The sequence below is a fragment of the Dreissena polymorpha genome, chromosome 8 (assembly GCF_020536995.1).
Source record: "Dreissena polymorpha isolate Duluth1 chromosome 8, UMN_Dpol_1.0, whole genome shotgun sequence".
NCBI lineage: Eukaryota > Metazoa > Mollusca > Bivalvia > Myida > Dreissenidae > Dreissena > Dreissena polymorpha.
In genome coordinates, this window is record NC_068362.1 from 94541211 (window position 1) to 94559178 (window position 17968).

Below are 17968 nucleotides of genomic sequence, written 5' to 3' on the forward strand. Positions count from 1 at the left end.
TGTACGACAAACACTCGTGAAAACTTATTTTGTTTAAATAAAAAAAGTTTACTGAATAAAAAGTGGGATAAATAGAATAATAGGTCAGTGTTGATTATAGATCAGGTTTATCATGCTCGGCACGAAAACGAAAAAGCACTCGCCAAGGCTCGTGCTTTTTGTTTTCTAAGCCTCGCATGATAAACCTGATCTATAATCAACACTAACCTATTATTCTCTATTTATATAAAGTAAAGTGAGTGGATCATTACCTGAAACTAGAGTGTATTGCCCCCTTGGTGCAAAAAGGTAACATGTTGCATTGAAATTAGAAGGCACATGGTACCTTTTTGCACCAATTGGGTGATTATTATACCATTAACTGGAATGGGTACAATTACAAGAGGATTTGGGAGTAAGTACAGAAAACTAGAAAGAAGTTATATAGCAAGTAGTTGTTTTTGCTACTCTATATGCTTGTTGAGTCATGGGTAGTTTTCATAAAGTTGTTACATCACAAATATTTTATAAATATATGACTATGAATCATTATAAACATAATTAGTAATTTTTGGTCTTTATATTTGTTGCTTTTTTCAAATGTTTATTGTCTGTAATAATAGTAACAAATAATAGATTGTGTTGATAGTGTCAAACAGAAAATCTTGAAAATAAGGTCTTGTTGAGCCGTGAATTCTGATTGGCTGTTCTAATTTCCAGATTTGCATACTATCAATAGTCTTAAAACTGACATTGCAGGGGAGGTTAATTTTTTGTGAAAAAATGTCAACAGACGATGAAGTATGGAAAATATTCACAAATTAATTTGTGTTACGTAGGAATGCTATGAACAATACATATAAGAGGAAATATTTTATAAGAATGTAACGAGTTCTGATGATTTAGAATATTGACCAATTTGTTTGTCCCATTTTTGATCAGCGGAACGATGAGGACTGCGTCAATTTTTTTTGTCCATAATGACTGCATCATGTGGGAACGTTCTTACACATGATTTCACGCAATCTCTATTACCATGACTCAAAAAGAAACCACGCCTCAACAAGAACCTACCATACGTTGGAAGCCACTTTAATTTTTTTTGTAAGATCTAACATTTCAGAAAAGTAACAAAACTTCATAATTGTTTGAAACTTAATAGTAAAACATATTGAGCAGTTGTTTTTACGAATTATGTTTTGTTTAACAAGAAGTGTTGTGATGCTGAATTCTTTCTTTTTTTCAGACAAATATTCAACATGCTTGAAAAAACATGTTACGAAATATCAGGTGAGGATGTTGTTTATAGGCAGAAATTTAAGTTTTATCTATTTAAGTCTAAATCTGTTGTTTCATGATTTCGGCTGTTATCAGAGAAACCCCGAGGTATTGTCATAGCCAGCTCGTCCACCAGCCGCGTTGTGCTAAAACCTTAACACTGGCTCTAAAATCAAAGTGCGTCCACCTACATCTTTGAAACTTCATATGTAGCTTCACATTGATGAGTTCTACGCCACACCCATTTTGGGGTCACTAAGTCAAAGGTCAAGGCCACTGTGACCTCTAAAAAAAATTCTTCCGACAAGCTTTCATTTATTCAAAACTGCACCCGCAGCCGAGCGTTGGCACCCGCTATGCGGTGCTCTTGTTACATTGTGAGATACAATCAAGTCTTCATGAAAATGTTTAAAACTGAGAAGACATACATTAGAAAAATATGTTGTTTAAAAATGTAAATTATGATTATGACTGATATAATAAACATGACCGATTTCTTAACCCTTTCCCGCTCAAACGCAACGCGAAAATGGCTTTATCTGTAAAAAAAAATTGCCAAATTGGGAAAAATAATGGTGCCGGCCCATTGCTGTTTATGCAACCAGCATAAAACCAGACCAGCCTGTGAGTAACTTGCAGTCTGTTCAGGCTTTATGCAGCTTACTTCTCATCAGTATCTGAGGTTTGGAAATAAAGGCTTTTAAACTTGAACAAAGTATGTAAAATCTTAAATTTATTTGATTTTCTTCAAGTGCGTCAAAGTGCATATCTGAGTGGTAAAGTTTTCACCAAACTCAAAAGCTGTGCATTTTTATTTGTTTCAATTTAAGGTGCAAAGGCAGAGACAGAGAACAAGATTGTGGAACTGAAGAAAGATCATGAACAGGTAGAGTATTTCATCAGTAACAATTATTGATCAGCATGACTGCATTTTACATGTTTTTCTACCGGAAATAAACTCAAGTATGGTGCTTTAATTTTGTGAACAACAGTCATGTGTGTACTAATAAATGAGAAAATTGTTGAATCGGAAAATATTCTCTTTAGTCATAAATTTGTGCAATAGTTGGAACGCTTGAAAGCTCAACATTTAAACATTCATGAAAATTCCACAGCAGTACCTGTGATGCTCTAATGAATGCCAGTTATGCCCATGCTGGTATAACACTTTAAGACACTTTTTTTACTGAAATAATGAAATAAGCCTCATTCTGGGAAAACTGGGTTTAATTAATTTGCGTAAAATGTTATCCCAGGTTGGTCTGTTCAGTCTGCACAGGCAATTCAGGGATAACACTTTTCCCCTTAAAGAGGTTTTTTTCCAAGAAGAGACTTCCTTTTAATGAAAAATACCATGAAATTGAAAGTGTTATTCCTGATTAGCCCCTACAGACTGCACAGGCTAATCTGGGACGACTCTTTATGCACATCCAATAAACCCCCATTTTCCCCAGATCAAGGCTCAAATATCCTTGTGTGTCCTTTTCACTACAGGCACTAGAAGACCTGGCAGCCATGGAGAGATCGTTTTGGGACCTGCACAAGAGATACGAAAAAACCAAGGAAATGTTCCTCAACTTAAAAAAAGTAAATAATTATTCTCTCAATCTAAAAAAGGTATGCTAGTAATTCATCACTCAACTTCTGTGTGAAGTACTGAAATATTGCCTATTAGAAATCCTATTATGGAAGCATATGTATGCTACATGTGTATTGTGGCCTGTGTTTGTTTTCAGAACAGACTTTTAAGAAGAACTTGTGTATCTGCTATACAGTCCTATGAGCAGTGTCATGCAAAAATGGGTCTAATGTCACAGGCGGCCAGCGGAGCTCTAGACCAGTCTTGTATGGAGCTATGTTTTCTGCTTGTGACATAACACCCATTTTTGCATGACACGGCTCATTTCAGATACAACAGTGGTTTATTCACCATATTTGGAATGGGGCTTTGGTCTTTTGGCTAGGGAAAAATCACCTAATTTTAACTAAAATTGGAAAAATGGTGTGCATGTTTTTTGTTGTTAACAAATACCTTCAAACTGAGAATTGTCTTCAATAGTATATTTTCTAAGGTTCAACTGATAAGGGATATTAAGTAATGTTGCATTATTTTTGTTAAAAGTCGCACACTGAGAAAATGGGGTTAAATGCATGTGAGTAAAGTATGCACATGCTAATAAGGGACGACACTTTCTGCCAGATTTTCGCAAAGAAGAGTCTTTTTCAAACAATTAATACAATAAAGCAGAAAGTGTTGTCCCTGATTAGACTGTGTGGACTGGAAAGGCTAATCTGGGACGACACTTTACGCACATGCATTTTACCCTCTTTTCACAGAAAATATGTCTCAATTATTTTGTTAACATTTCCTGTCAGAATGAGGAGACCCTGAAGAAGCACCTGGACGAACGAGTGGAACAGCAGAGGAAGCAGGAGGAGAAGTACACAAGACTGAAGGAGATGTCAGAGGAAAAACTCAAACTGTGAGTACATAGTGATTGAATCAAACTGTGAGTACATAGCGAGTGACTCAAACTGTGAGTACATAGTGAGTGACTCAAACTGTGAGTACCCAGGGAATGACTCAAACTGTGAGTACATAGTGAGTGACTCAAACTGTGAGTATATAGTGAGTGACTCAAACTGAGAGTACATAGCGAGTGACTCAAACTGTGAGTACATAGTGCGTGACTCAAACTGTGAGTACATAGCGAGTGACTCAAACTGTGAGTACATAGCGAGTGACTCAAACTTTGAGTACATAGTGAGTGACTCAAACTGTGAGTACATAGTGAGTGACTCAAACTGTGAGTACATAGTGAGTGACTCAAACTGTGAGTACATAGCAAGTGGCTTGGCTAAAGAAATTTCAGCGTACAGTTTATATAGTATTGACATACCTGAAGCCAACCCCGTATCGAAAGTCAACCAGAGTCGTAACATATTTATGTCACGCTATAAATTAAAGAAAGCTCATTTTCTTGGATACATTTCTACATATATTGGTGAATGAATATAAATTACTGCATCGGGGAATATTTTAAGGTTCAAATGTTTCAAATGCATCTTACTATAGATGAAAATAACTCATCAGTCTGAAATTCACCATTTTGACGCCATTGTCGCTTTGTCACGTGACGAGTTTTCATTTGGATACTTTCCGATCGACCTTGACATTTTTTGCTGAAATTGTAAACATTACTTTCGTTTCCTGAATCTATTATTTGTGATTAACAACTTACGTCTGGTGGATTATAAGACTGATTTCAGTTCGAATCAGGTAGTTTTAAATAATATTTACTTTGAGTTTGTATTTACACTACAATTTGTTTACAAAACAAGCCAGAATAATCTTAAATACCGGGAAATCTCATTCTGAATTTGAAAACACTTTAGCACATGGTTTGTTACTAAAAATAGAAATAACGTCATATGACCGTGAAATCTCGGGAGATTCGCATTTCAAGCAAGTCTGTCACATTGCTGTTTTTCTCGATATGTAAGAGCAGAATAGATAAATTTTAAATGTTTTAAGATATTATTTTGTGAAAGAATATATCAGTTAAATGTGAAAAATGTCAATCTTTCCGATCAAGTGGTTGATTTGGACCAATAACTGCATTTAAAAGCTGTTTTGGACCGGTCTTTGATAACTGTCAACTTTTCAGGAATTTCGGGTCGACTTTTCTAGTGGGGTTGGTCCATAACTATAAAGTCGCGCCTGTCAAAAATCATAAAAAGCGACATTTAAAGTTATGGTAGCCAGAACTACAAGTGGCTCAAACTGTGAGTACATAGCAAGTGTCTCAAACTGTGAGTACATAGCAAGTGACTCAAACTGTGAGTACATAGCAAGTGACTCAAACTGTGAGTACATAGCAAGTGACTCAAACTGTGAGTACACAGCAAGTGTCTAAAACTGTGAGTACATAGCAATTGACTAAAACTGTGAGTACATAGCAAGTGACTCAAACTATGAGTACATAGCAATTGACTCAAACTGTGAGTACATAGCTAGTGACTCAAACTGTGAGTACACAGCAAGTGTCTAAAACTGTGAGTACACAGGGAGTGACTCAAACTGTAAGTACATAGCAAGTGGCTCAAACTGTGAGTACATAGCAAGTGTCTAAAACTGTGAGTACATAGCAAGTGACTCAAACTGTGAGTACATAGCAAGTGACTCAAACTGTGAGTACATAGCAATTGACTCAAACTGTGAGTACATAGCAAGTGACTCAAACTGTGAGTACACAGCAAGTGTCTGAAACTGTGAGTACATAGCAATTGACTCAAACTGTAAGTACATAGCAAGTGACTCAAACTGTGAGTACATAGCAAGTAACTCAAACTTTAAGTACATAGCAAGTAACTCAAACTGTGAGTACATAGCAAGTGATTCAAACTGTGAGTACATAGCAAGTGACTCAAACTGTGAGTACAAAGTGATTGACTCAAACTGTGAGTACACAGGGAGTGACTCAAACTGTAAGTACATAGCAAGTGACTCAAACTGTGAGTAAATAGCAAGTGACTCAAACTGTGAGTACATAGCAAGTGACTCAAATTGTGAGTACATAGCAAGTGACTCAAACTGTGAGTACATAGCAAGTGACTCAAACTGTGAGTACTTATCAAGTGACTCAAACTGTGAACATAGCCAGTGACTGTGAATACATAATGAGTTACTCACACTGAGTTTATAGAGTGGCTTAAACTGTGAGTACATAGTGTGGTACTCAAACTGTGAGGACATAGTGAGTTACTCAAACTGTGAGTACAAAGTGAGTGAGTTTAACTGTGAGTACATAGGGATAGACTCAAACTATGAGTACAGAGTGAGTAACTCAAACTGTGAGTATATAGAGAGTGACTCAAATTGGGAGTACATAGTGACAGACCGGAACTATAAGCAGTGTTTTATTGTCATTTGAAAATGGGGCCGGGTCCCTTTCAATGGGGAAATATCGTGTTCTTTTGACTAAATTTGGGAAATTAATGTTATTTATTTTATGCTTACAAATACTTTGAAATTGATAATAAAAGTGATTTCAATATGATATTTTTAAGGTTCAACTTATAGAGCTTGACTTGGAGATTATTTACATGTTTAGACTTATTAAAAAATAATCTCGATTTGGAAACCTTCAATTGGAAATTGTTAGATCCCATTTGAGAAATAGAGAATAATAGGTTAGTGTTGATTATAGATCAGGTTTATCATGCGAGGCTTAGAAAACAAAAAGCACGAGCCTTGGCGAGTGCTTTTTCGTTTTCGTGCCGAGCATGATAAACCTGATCTATAATCAACACTGACCTATTATTCTATTTATCCCACTTTTTATTCAGTAAATTTTTTTTATTTAAACAAAATAAGTTTTCACGAGTGTTTGTCGTACTTTGATAATGACTGTAGTGTAACCAAGGTCAGTGTATTACTCCGCGTTCCAAAAATAACCGCTGATCAAATAATCATTTTTTTAAATCAGAATATCGTTCTGTAACAAAGTGTCGAGCGTTATTAATTACAATTTTAATCATATTGAATTGCAAATCTTTAAGTTTTATGATATCAATATGACATTAAGTTGTTATATTCAAGGAACTACATTTGTTTACAACGTAGCCTAACACCACACACAATTCACTTTCGATATCAAACTATCGAGTCGATCACGAGGTGCACATTATTTGCTTCTTTGTTATAATATGTGGTTATTTCGTGATGAAATAACAAAGATTACTTGGATTTAAGCTAATTATATACATTAACATTTTGAATGTTGAAAGTGGCACCAAAGAATTGTGAGGCAAAGTTGTTCGAACGCTGGTGAACCGTGAAGTGACTGGGTGGGGCGAACATCAAGATCAACTTGTTCGACGGTAGACAGTGGTTGTCTAGGCTGCATTTCGGCCATAGTTTCGGTGCGTGAAGGTGTACAAGAAGAACTGTTGGATTGTTACATTTACTGGACTGAGCAAGAATGAACACTTTTGCAGCTGTTCAACAGATATGTTGGAATAATTGGTTAAGGACTGGACATTTTTGTGCCCTGTTATTGCCATGGTTTCAGTGGGTGGATATTTGTATTTCGAAATTTTTGGACCAGGAATTTGCGAACTGAGTGGTTCGTTATTCTCTTGTGCTTGAGAAAGCCGAAGTCTTTTGCCATGGCCTTCAGCATCTGACCTAACTTGTTGACACCCAATTGTTGACGCCAGAATCACCGGGATGCAGTGTCATTTGTGCGTATTGCCAGGTAGAAAAGATGCTTTGAAGAAAAATCAGATGGATGCATATCCGAGTACAGCTTGTAAATTAACACAGGATTTCTTGGTCCAGACGATTGTTTTCTACGGTCAAAGGGGAGCAACTCGCACTGACTTCTTCAAAGGGGAGCAACAACAACAGAACCTAGTTGCATAGTGTTAAATTTACCTAATACTTGAGGTTTTAATAAAAATAAATGACAAAAAAAAAACGTTTTTTTGCTACTTTCCTTTGTTTTAAGGTCATTAAGATTGACAAACATTTGAGATTGTTTTTATTATTGATGCACTTGGCAAACACAGGTGACGAGGTGCGTGGGAAAAAGTAGTCCCGGTTCGGCAGTTGATGACGTCATTTCGTGCCATTGATTATAGCCTTGCCGTTGATTATAGATGAAATTTAATAAACGGGGCTTTAATCAACCGATTTCGCTGTAAAAGTGGGATAAAAATATGTACTTTTTCATTTGGAATGGGTACCCCTTCCGGACCCAAATGTTAACCCAATAAAAATCACTGGATAGTACATAGTGAGTGACTCAAACTATGCGTACATAGTGACTTAAACTGTGAGTACATAGGGAGTTACTCAAACTATGAGTACATAGCAAGTGACTCAAACTGTGAGTACATAGCGAATGACTCAAACTATGAGTATTTTTTCCAAAAGACTTACCTTACCAGCGTACTGCCATCACCGTACCTCATTTTGACCTTGACATTTACCTTCCTTTGGTAAACCCAAATTTTCTGTTTCATATAATTCCACACCTTTTGCTTAAAGCTTTGATACTTCCAGTCAACACTAAGAACACTTAGATCACCTGACCTCATTTCAACTTGTTGAAAAACTTCCAGTAAGTTTTCATAAATATGGCAGGAATTATGTAAGTAAATACTACGCGTCTAAAGGTGTTGTGCCAAACAGTTTTTCATTTTCCATTGTGTCTGAAAAAACAAATTTAAAGTATATACAAAAATTAAGTGCTAATAAGGCCACTGGTTTGGATGGCATTCCAGCTAGATTTGTTAGGGATAGTGCTTCTTTCATATCTTGTCCTCTTGCTCATATTGTTAACTTGTCAATCATACAGGGTTCTGTTCCTGATGACCTCAAGTCAGTGAGAGTTATTCACCTCTATAAGAAAAGTGTTAAGACTGAGGTTGGTAACTACAGACCGTTTTGGGTCTTAAGCATCATATCAAAGATCTTTGAACGAGTAATTTATGACCAAGTTGAAGGTTATTTGAATGACAGAAAGCTTCTGTACAGCTTTCAATCAGGATTTAGGCACGGCTACTCTACAGACACCTGTCTTACCCATTTATCTGATTATATTCGTTTTAAGATGGATGAAGGTAAAATGGTTGGTATGGTATTGTTAGACCTACAGAAGGCCTTCGATACCGTCAATCATAGTATTTTAATCATGAAACTTGAGGCTATTGGTCTCCATAGTGATGAAGTCAGGTGGTTCACCTCCTATCTCTCCGATCGCCATCAGGTTGTTGATGTCCTCCGAGGCCTCCATCACTTGTGGTGTTCCTCAGGGCTCCATTTTTAGGTCCCCTTTTATTTTTAATTTATGTGAATGACATGGCCGCTGTGGTTAAAAATTAAATTTTACTTAATGCTGATGATACTGGCATCCTGGTAGCTGGTAAACACATTTCAGAAATTGAATCCATTCTTTCTAGTGATCTCGAACTTATTAGTGAGTGGTTAGTTGACAATAAACTGCCCCTACATCTTGGTAATACGGAGTCCATATTGTTTGGCTCAAAGCCCAAACTAAGGTCAAATCCTCAGTTTAATGTCTCTTGCAATGGTGTGTCAATTACTCCATCAAGTTCTGTTAAGTACCTAGGTGCTATATTGGACCAGTGCCTGTCTGGTGAAACCATTGCTAGGTCAGTTATTACAAAGGCAAACTCCAGGTTAAAGTTTCTATACAGAAAAAGTAAGTTCTTAACATTGCACACCAGAAAACTCCTTGTCATGTCCCTTATACAGTGCCACTTTGACTATGCCTGCTCCTTTTGGTACCCTGGTCTTATTCAGTCACTTAAAAATAGGCTTCAAACTACACAAAACAAGGTGATTAGATTTGTTCTGGAAATGGATAACAGATCCCATGTTGGTCAAGAACAGTTTTCATACTTAGGTTGGCTGCCTGTTTCAAAAAGAGTAGACCAGGTCGCACTAAGTCATGTACATAAGGTTAAAATGGCCTTGCACCAGAGTATATGGGTGAGCATTTTAAGCCATTGTCTGGCGTGCATAATCGTTGTACTAGGTCCAATATGGTAGCTCAACCAGAATCTGATCATTTTGCTGATAATTTAACATTTGTAGACTCTGGTCGATTTTCCAAACCAAGTGTAGGTAGTTTTGGTTCTAAAACATTTACAAATAATGGTATCAGTTTATGGAACAATCTTCCACAAAACATCAGGGATGTATCTAAACCTAACCATTGCAAGGGTGCCATCAAAAAACACTTTTTACAGTCTTTAGATTTGTATAGTATAATTTTTAGTATGTATTTTATGTTCTTTTAAAAACTGTAATGCATTTTTAAGTCTTATGATCATTATGATGCAATGATCTCATATTTATTTTATTTTTTTATTTTCAAACTCTTAGTGTGCTACAAAGTGTGTTTATTAACTACATATGCAGTGTGAAACTTTCTTAAGCAACTTCTGTGATATAATGGACATGTGATAATATTTGTCATAACTTAATCAGTAATATACTTGATATATATAACAGTACATATTTGATACATATAAATTTTTAAATATTTAATACATGACTGTTTCATGGTTACTGCCACCAATATCAAGGACCACAATGGAAATAAGTGAAAATCATTTTTCTCTTTTTTGTGTTATCCTTGGTATTGTGTGTGCATTCCATGGTTTACTATGTATATTGCTGTGATAATATATTTCATGTTGTCTGCATTATGTAGTAACTATGTTGTGTTCATATTTTTACCAAAATCAATCAATCAATTTCGATGATGACCTAATCAAGGACTAAGACTCATTCAAATAAGCCAATGAATGCTGACAAAGGCATCTGCTTTTAAAGAGCACAGCATCTTGTTAGTTAATGCTTTTTGCACCATTTGATTTCATTTTTAACCAGGTTTTCCGAAGGAAAAAACTGGTTATTAGATTGGCGAATGCGGGCGGGCTGGCTGGCTGGCTGGCTGGCGGGCTGGCGGAATAAGCTTGTCCGGGCCATAACTATGTCGTTCATTGTCAGATTTTAAAATCATTTGGCACATTTGTTCACCATCATTGGACGGTGTGTCGCGCGAAATAATTACGTCGATATCTCCAAGGTCAAGGTCACACTTTGAGTTCAAAGGTCAAAAATGGCCATAAATGAGCTTGTCCGAGCCATAACTATGTCGTTCATCGTCAGATTTTAAAATCATTTGGCACATTTGTTCACCATCATTGGACGGTGTGTCGCGCGAAATAATTACGTCAATATCTCCAAGGTCAAGGTCACACTTTGAGTTCAAAGGTCAAAAATGGCCATAAATGAGCTTGTCCTGGCCATAACTATGTCATTCATTGTGAGATTTTAAAATCATTTGGCACATTTGTTCACCATCATGGGACGGTGTGTCCCACGAAACAATCACGTCAATATCTCCAATGTCAAGGTCGCCACGACTAAAAATAGATTTAAAAAAAAAAAAAACTTACAAAGGGGGTTAATTTTTTTTGGTCATTTCAAAAGTTCAGTTTGAGTTTTCTCCCTTTATCAGATTTTTTTTTCACAATGAAAACCTGGTTTTGTGACAATTTTGTCCCTTGTTAAGAGTTTAAGTCAGTGGTGAATATTGAGGAAATAAGTATGTCATGATGTCAAAATAATTACCCGTATGTCATTTCACAATTAAACAGTGACAATTTTTGATAATTTTTATGTTCCCCAGTCTATACTGGGGGACATACTGTTTTTGCCCTGTCTGTTTGTTGGTTTGTTTGTGTCAAACTTAACATTGGCCATAACTTTTGCAATATTGAAGGTACCAACTTGATATTTGGCATGCTTGTGTATCTCATGGAGCTGCACCTTTTTGAGTGGTGAAAGGTCAAGGTCATTTTTCAAGGTCAAATATATGGGGGGACATAGTGTTTTACAAACACATCTTGTTATGGTTATTTTTGCACTGTTTGAAACAGGAAATTACCTGTTAGAAATAATTGACATTTCCCTATATACCACTTAAATGCATAAAATGATTGATCAGGAACAATCCTCCAAAGACTTTCTTAGAATCCTATTTTATGATATCTATTAGCCATGAGATTCATCTATTTTCCAACTGAATTCACTTTAATGAAGAAAAAACCTGGAAAAGGCTATTAACGTCAGTGTTTGTAAGTGGTTTGAGCTTTTGGTCTTCAAAGCTTGACACAGCTAAGTGTTTGATCTAACATTGAGGGCTTGAGCAAAGGGGGACTTAACTCGTGATTTATTGTGTTGGTGTTGAACAAATGTCACCTGTTTACTGTTACGGAATAGTGACTTGGCTAATTCATAAAAAATGCCACATTCTGGAAAAACTAGGCTTAATGCATGTGCGTAAAGTGTCATCCGAGATTAGCCTGTTCAGTCTGCACAGGTTTATCAGTGATGACACTTTCTGCTTTTTTAGTATTGTTTGTTTAAAGGAAGTCTTTACTTTTCGAAAAATTCAGTTAAGGCGGATTTTGTTTTCCCAGAATAGCATTGCGAAGGTCACAGGCTAATCTGTCACGACACTTCATGCACATGCGTCAAACCGAGTTTTCCCAGAATGAGGTTCAAATAATTACCATGACGCCATGTTTCAGAGCATCCCAGGAGATAGAGAAGCTGGAGCAGTCTCAGAAGGTGAGTGAGGAGAAACTGAAGACAGAGAAGAAGATCTCGGACATGAAAGTGAACAACCTGGAGATGAAGATCTCCAACCTGGAGTCCATGCTGCAGAAGAAGGTACGCTCTACTGTTTTCTTGAGTTGTGCCTGGCTCTGGGAAAACTGGTCTTAGTGCACGTGTTTAAAGTGTTGTCCCAGATTAGCCTGTGCAGTCTGCAAAGGCTAATCAGGAATGACACTTTCCACCTCAACTTTATTTTACTTTTAGGAGATACTTCTTGATAATGAAAAATTCCATACAAGCAGAAAGTGTCGTCCCTGAAAAGCCTGTGCAGACATCACATGCTAATCTGGAATGGCTCTTTACTTAGATGAATTAGGACCAGTTTTTCCAGATAAAGCTCATTTGAGTCATGGGCCTAGCATTCCATTTTGGAGAATAATATCATATTTAAGCTTTAGATCTTTAAACAATATACAATGATTTCAACTTCAACACTCTTTTAGCTCATCTATTTTTTGAAAAAAAATTATGAGCTATTGTCATCACCTTGGCGTCGGCGTCCGGTTAAGTTTTGCGTTTAGGTCCACTTATCTCAGAAAGTATCAATGCTATTGCATTCAAACATGGTACACTTACTTACTATCATGAGGGGACTGGGCAGGCAAAGTTAGATAACTCTGGCGTGCATTTTGACTGAATTATGTGCCCTTTTTATACTTAGAAAATTGAAAATTTTGGTTAAGTTTTGCGTTTAGGTCCACTTTTTTCAGAAAGTATCAATGCTATTGCATTCAAACTTGGTACACTTACTTACTATCATGAGGGGACTGGGCAGACAAAGTTAGATAACTCTGGCGTGCATTTTGACAGAATTATGTGCCCTTTTTATACTTAGAAAATTGAAAATTTTGGTTAAGTTTTGTGTTTAGGTCCATTTTATTCCTTAAGTATCAAAGCTATTGCTTTCATACTTGCAACACTTACTAACTATCATAAGGGGACTGTGCAGGCAAAGTAATGTAACTCTGACTGGCATTTTGACAGAATTATGTGCCCTTTTTATACTTAGAAAATTGAAAATTTGGTTATGTTTTGTGTTTAGGTCCACTTTATTCCTACAGTATCAAAGCTATTGCTTTCATACTTGCAACACTTATTAACTATCGTAAGGGGACTGTGCAGGCAAAGTTATGTAACTCTGACTGGCATTTGGATGGAATTATGGGCCCTTTATACTTAGAAAATTGAAAGTTTGGTTAAGTTTTGTGTTTTGGTCCACTTTACCCCTAAAGTATCATAGATATTGCTTTCATACTTGGAACACTCGCAAACTATCATAACGGTACAGTAAAAGGACAAGTTGCATAACTCTGGATGTCATTTTTACGGAATTATGGCCCTTTTTTGACTTAGTAACTTTGAATATATGGTTAAATTTTGTGTTTCGATCCACTTTACTTCTTAAGTATCAAGGCTATTGCTTTCAAACTTCAAATACTTTCATGCTATCATGAGGTTACTGTACCTGGCAAGTTGAATTTTACCTTGACCTTTGAATGACCTTGACTCTCAAGGTCAAATTATTAAATTTTACAAAAATTGCCATAACTTCTTTATTTATGATTAGATTTGATTGATACTTTGACAAAACTACTCTTACCTGACATACCACAATAGACTCCACCCAAACCATTGCCCGTGCCCCCCCCCCCCCCCCGAATCCCCCCCCCCCCCGAATCCCCCCCCCCCCCCACAAATGACCACCACACCCTCACACTATACCCCCCACCCCACCCCCCTCCCCTAATTTTTTATATTTTTTTAAACGGTTAAAAAACAAAACTATTTATTTTGATTATTTTATGTTTGAAATACCGTCCAACCATCGCATCCAAGAATCCCCCCCACCCCCCCCTCCCCCTACCCAATTCCCCCCCCCCCCCCCCCCCTAATTTTTTTTTTTTTTTGTTAAGATCTTCTTACAAATCACCACCACACCCTCACACTATACCCCCCCCCCCCCCCCACCTCACCCCCCCCATTTTTTTTTTTAAAACGGTTAAAAAACACAAATATTTATTTTTAGCTCACCTGAGCGATAGCTCGGGGTGAGCTATTGTGATCACTCAGCGTCCGGCGTCCGTCCGTCCGTCTGTCTGTAAACAATTTGTAAACATCTTCTTCTACTAAACCATTGAGCCAATTTCAACTAAATTTCATGTGGAGCATCCCTAGGTCATGGGACAAAAGAATTGTTAAAAAAAAATTTGATCACATAACCAAGATGGCCGCCATGACCATATATAGTAAAAACCTTAAAAAATCTTCTTGTCAGAAACCGCTCATCAGATTTTCAAAAAATTTCACAGGGATGACCTTTGAAGGCTCCCCTGAAAAAGTTGTTCAAAGAAATTTGATTCGTCAAAAAACATGGCCGCAGGAGCTCGTTGAACTTTCAAAAATCTTCCACATTTTTTGTCCGATTCTTTCCAAATTTGCACAGTGTCTTTATATCAATGAGGACACGAACCCTACAAAAAATGAGCATTATTGGTCCATGAAGTACAGAATTACCTCCCCTTGAATTGAGAAAATGGTGTTTATGCAATAAAGTCCAAGTTTTTCATCCAATTCTTTCCAAACTTGTAAGGATTTAGCATGGTTCAAACAAGGGAAACAACTACGGTTTATGCATGTTCTTTTTATTACAGATTTGCCTCCCTTTAATTCATTCAAAATCTCATTTTACAGCAGAGATTCCAAATCTGACCTGTAAATGAGCCCCATATTTACTGCCAGTGCTAGGTTACCTTTTCCCATTTGATCATTCTTAAGTATTGGTCTTGTAATGCTGCTACTGCTTCTGCTACTGCTACTACTTCTACTACTACTACTTCTACTACTACTACTACTACTACTACTACTACTACTACTACTACTACTACTACTTCTACTACTACTACCACTACTACTACAACTACTACTACTACTACTACTACTACTACTACTACTACTACTTTTACTACTACTTCTACTACTACTACTAGTACTACTACTACACTACCACCACCACCTACATCACCACCACCACCACCACCATTACTACTTCTACTACTACTGCCACTACTACTACTACTTTTACCACTACTACTACTACTACTACTACTACTACTACTACCTACTACTACTACTACTACTACTACTTCTACTACTACTACTACTACTACTACTACTACTACTACTACTACTACTACTTCTACTACTACTACTACTACTACTACTACTACTACTACTACTACTACTACAACTACTATTACTACTACTACTTCTACTTCTACTACTACTACTACACCACCACCACTATTCACAGTGACAAAAAACGTATTCACACAATGGCTGCTACTACAACTTATAGCCCATATAGGGGGGCATGCATGTTTTACAAACAGCCCTTGTTTCTATGGGATTTTAACAACAACTGTTCATGTTTATCTCCGACACATATTTTTAGGTCACCTGTCATGAAGTGACACGGTGAGCTTATGTGATCGTGTGATGTCCGGCGTCCGTTGTGCGTGCCTGCGTGTGTCCGTCCGTCCGTCCGTCAACAATTTGTTTGTGTAGACAGTAGAGGTCACAGTTTGCATCCAATCTTGATGAAATTTGGTCAAAATGTTTATCTGGATTAAATCCGGTTTGGGATTGTATTTGGGTCATCTGGGGTCAAAAACAAGGTCACTAGGTCAAATAATAGAACAACCTTCTGTAGACAATAGAGGTCACAGTTTTCATCCAATCTTTATGAAATTTAGTCAGAATGTTTATCTTGATGAAATCTGGGTTGGGATTTTATTTGGGTCATCTGGGGTCAAAAACTAGGTCACTAGGTCAAATAATAGAAAAACTTCGTGTAGACATTAGAGATCACAGTTTTCATCCAACCTTTATGAAATTTGGTCAGAATTCTTGATGAAATCTGGGTGGGATTGTATTTGGGTCATCTGGGGTAAAAATCTAGGTCAAATAAATAGAAAAACCTTGTGTTGACAATAGAGGTCACAGTTTTCATCCAATATTTATGAACTGTGGTCAGAATGTTTATCTTGATGAAATCTGGATTGGGATTGTATTTGGGTCATCTAGAGTCAGGAACTAGGTCACTAGGTCAAATCATAGAAAAACATTGTGTAGACAATAGAGGTCATAGTTTTCATCTGATCTTAATGAGTCAGGTGAGTGATTCAGGGCCATCATGGCCCTCTTGTTATTATTTTATGTTTGAAATACCGTCCAACCATCGCACCCAAGAATCCGTCCCCCCCCCCACCCCTCCACGCCCCCCCCCCCAAATTTTTTTTCTCCTTTTTTTCGCATTTTTGGAAGATAATGTAATAAATGTCCACACCCCCACACAATGCACCCCTCTTCACTCCACCCCTCCCTCCTTTGTGATTGAAAATGAGAGTCCCTTCACCTTTAAAAAGAAAATAGATGAGCCGTCTGCACCCGCAAGGCGGTGCTCTTGTTTTAACTTGGGATTGTTAGTCGACTTCTATGTTGGGATTAGTAATTCATATTCATGCATTACTTGTTGATATGATGTAGCCACATTGCAAGAGCAGCTGCTTGGTTTGTTGTTTCAGACGGAAGACGTCAAACAGCTGACAGAAATCTGTGACGGGCTACTTGCGCAGGTTGGGAAATAGATCTTGTCAGCAGGATATTGTGCATTACCATCATTCTGCCACCACTACCGGACACTTCAATTGTTTTTCTTATTAAATAATTGCTTCATTGAATTTTCTTTTTATTATATTTGTGTACATATATAGAAATCTTGTCTCTTTTTTTCATGTTTCTTATGCTTTTCTTTGCGAAGTCTAAAATTTGTTTGAATGTTCAATGAATTTTATGTTGTGAAATAGTGAAATATTTTCTTTTATTATTGAATATAATATTTAAATAAAAATTATCCATTCAATTAGATATTTGATGTGGTATCTTTGAATTGTGTGCCTGTCTGAATTTACAATATCTGTAAGTGAAATGACAAAAGTTCACTAATTATTAAGAACATGAAAATTGTTGTCTATCAACTTCTATTTCTAGCTTTACTTTTCCTCCCTATCTATATCTGTCCTTCTCTGCCTGTTATTAGTGCTTGTAAATAGAAATAAAGCTTAGTAGTCAGAAAAACGACTTTGTTCTTTATGTGTTATTGCTCACAAACATTTACTTCTTAAAAAATGCTTGAATGAAAGGTTTCACAGAATTTAAGGATGCCATAACACTTAAAGTGGGATATGCTTGTATTGATATTACTTCTAGTACACATAGATATGATGTATCAATAAGGTGATATTTATTAAATCAAAAAGTATGTGAACTCGACAAGCATCTGTAAAACGTTTGACAAATCTACTTATTTTAGCTCACCTGTGGCATTAGAACATTAATAATTTTACAATTTGATTGAAGGCAGTTACTAAGTAAGGGAAAAATAAGATGGACCTCTATGAACAAGACGCATGTCATAGGGAATTGATG

The 17968-nt window shown here is 36.7% G+C and overlaps 1 protein-coding gene across 2 annotated transcripts in view; it reads left to right on the plus strand.

The window, feature by feature from the left end:
* LOC127842811 (titin homolog) overlaps positions 1-17617 on the plus strand; it is a 112233-nt gene extending 94616 nt beyond the window's left edge. For both annotated transcript variants that reach the window (XM_052372558.1, XM_052372557.1), the window contains exons 14-19: positions 1226-1269; positions 2088-2143; positions 2752-2844; positions 3634-3740; positions 12394-12535; positions 17065-17617. In XM_052372558.1, coding sequence (XP_052228518.1) covers positions 1226-1269; positions 2088-2143; positions 2752-2844; positions 3634-3740; positions 12394-12535; positions 17065-17127 — 505 coding nt within the window. In that variant the 3' untranslated portion in view covers positions 17128-17617. The remainder of the gene's footprint in view (positions 1-1225; positions 1270-2087; positions 2144-2751; positions 2845-3633; positions 3741-12393; positions 12536-17064) is intronic.
* The last annotated feature ends 351 nt before the right edge of the window (positions 17618-17968 follow it).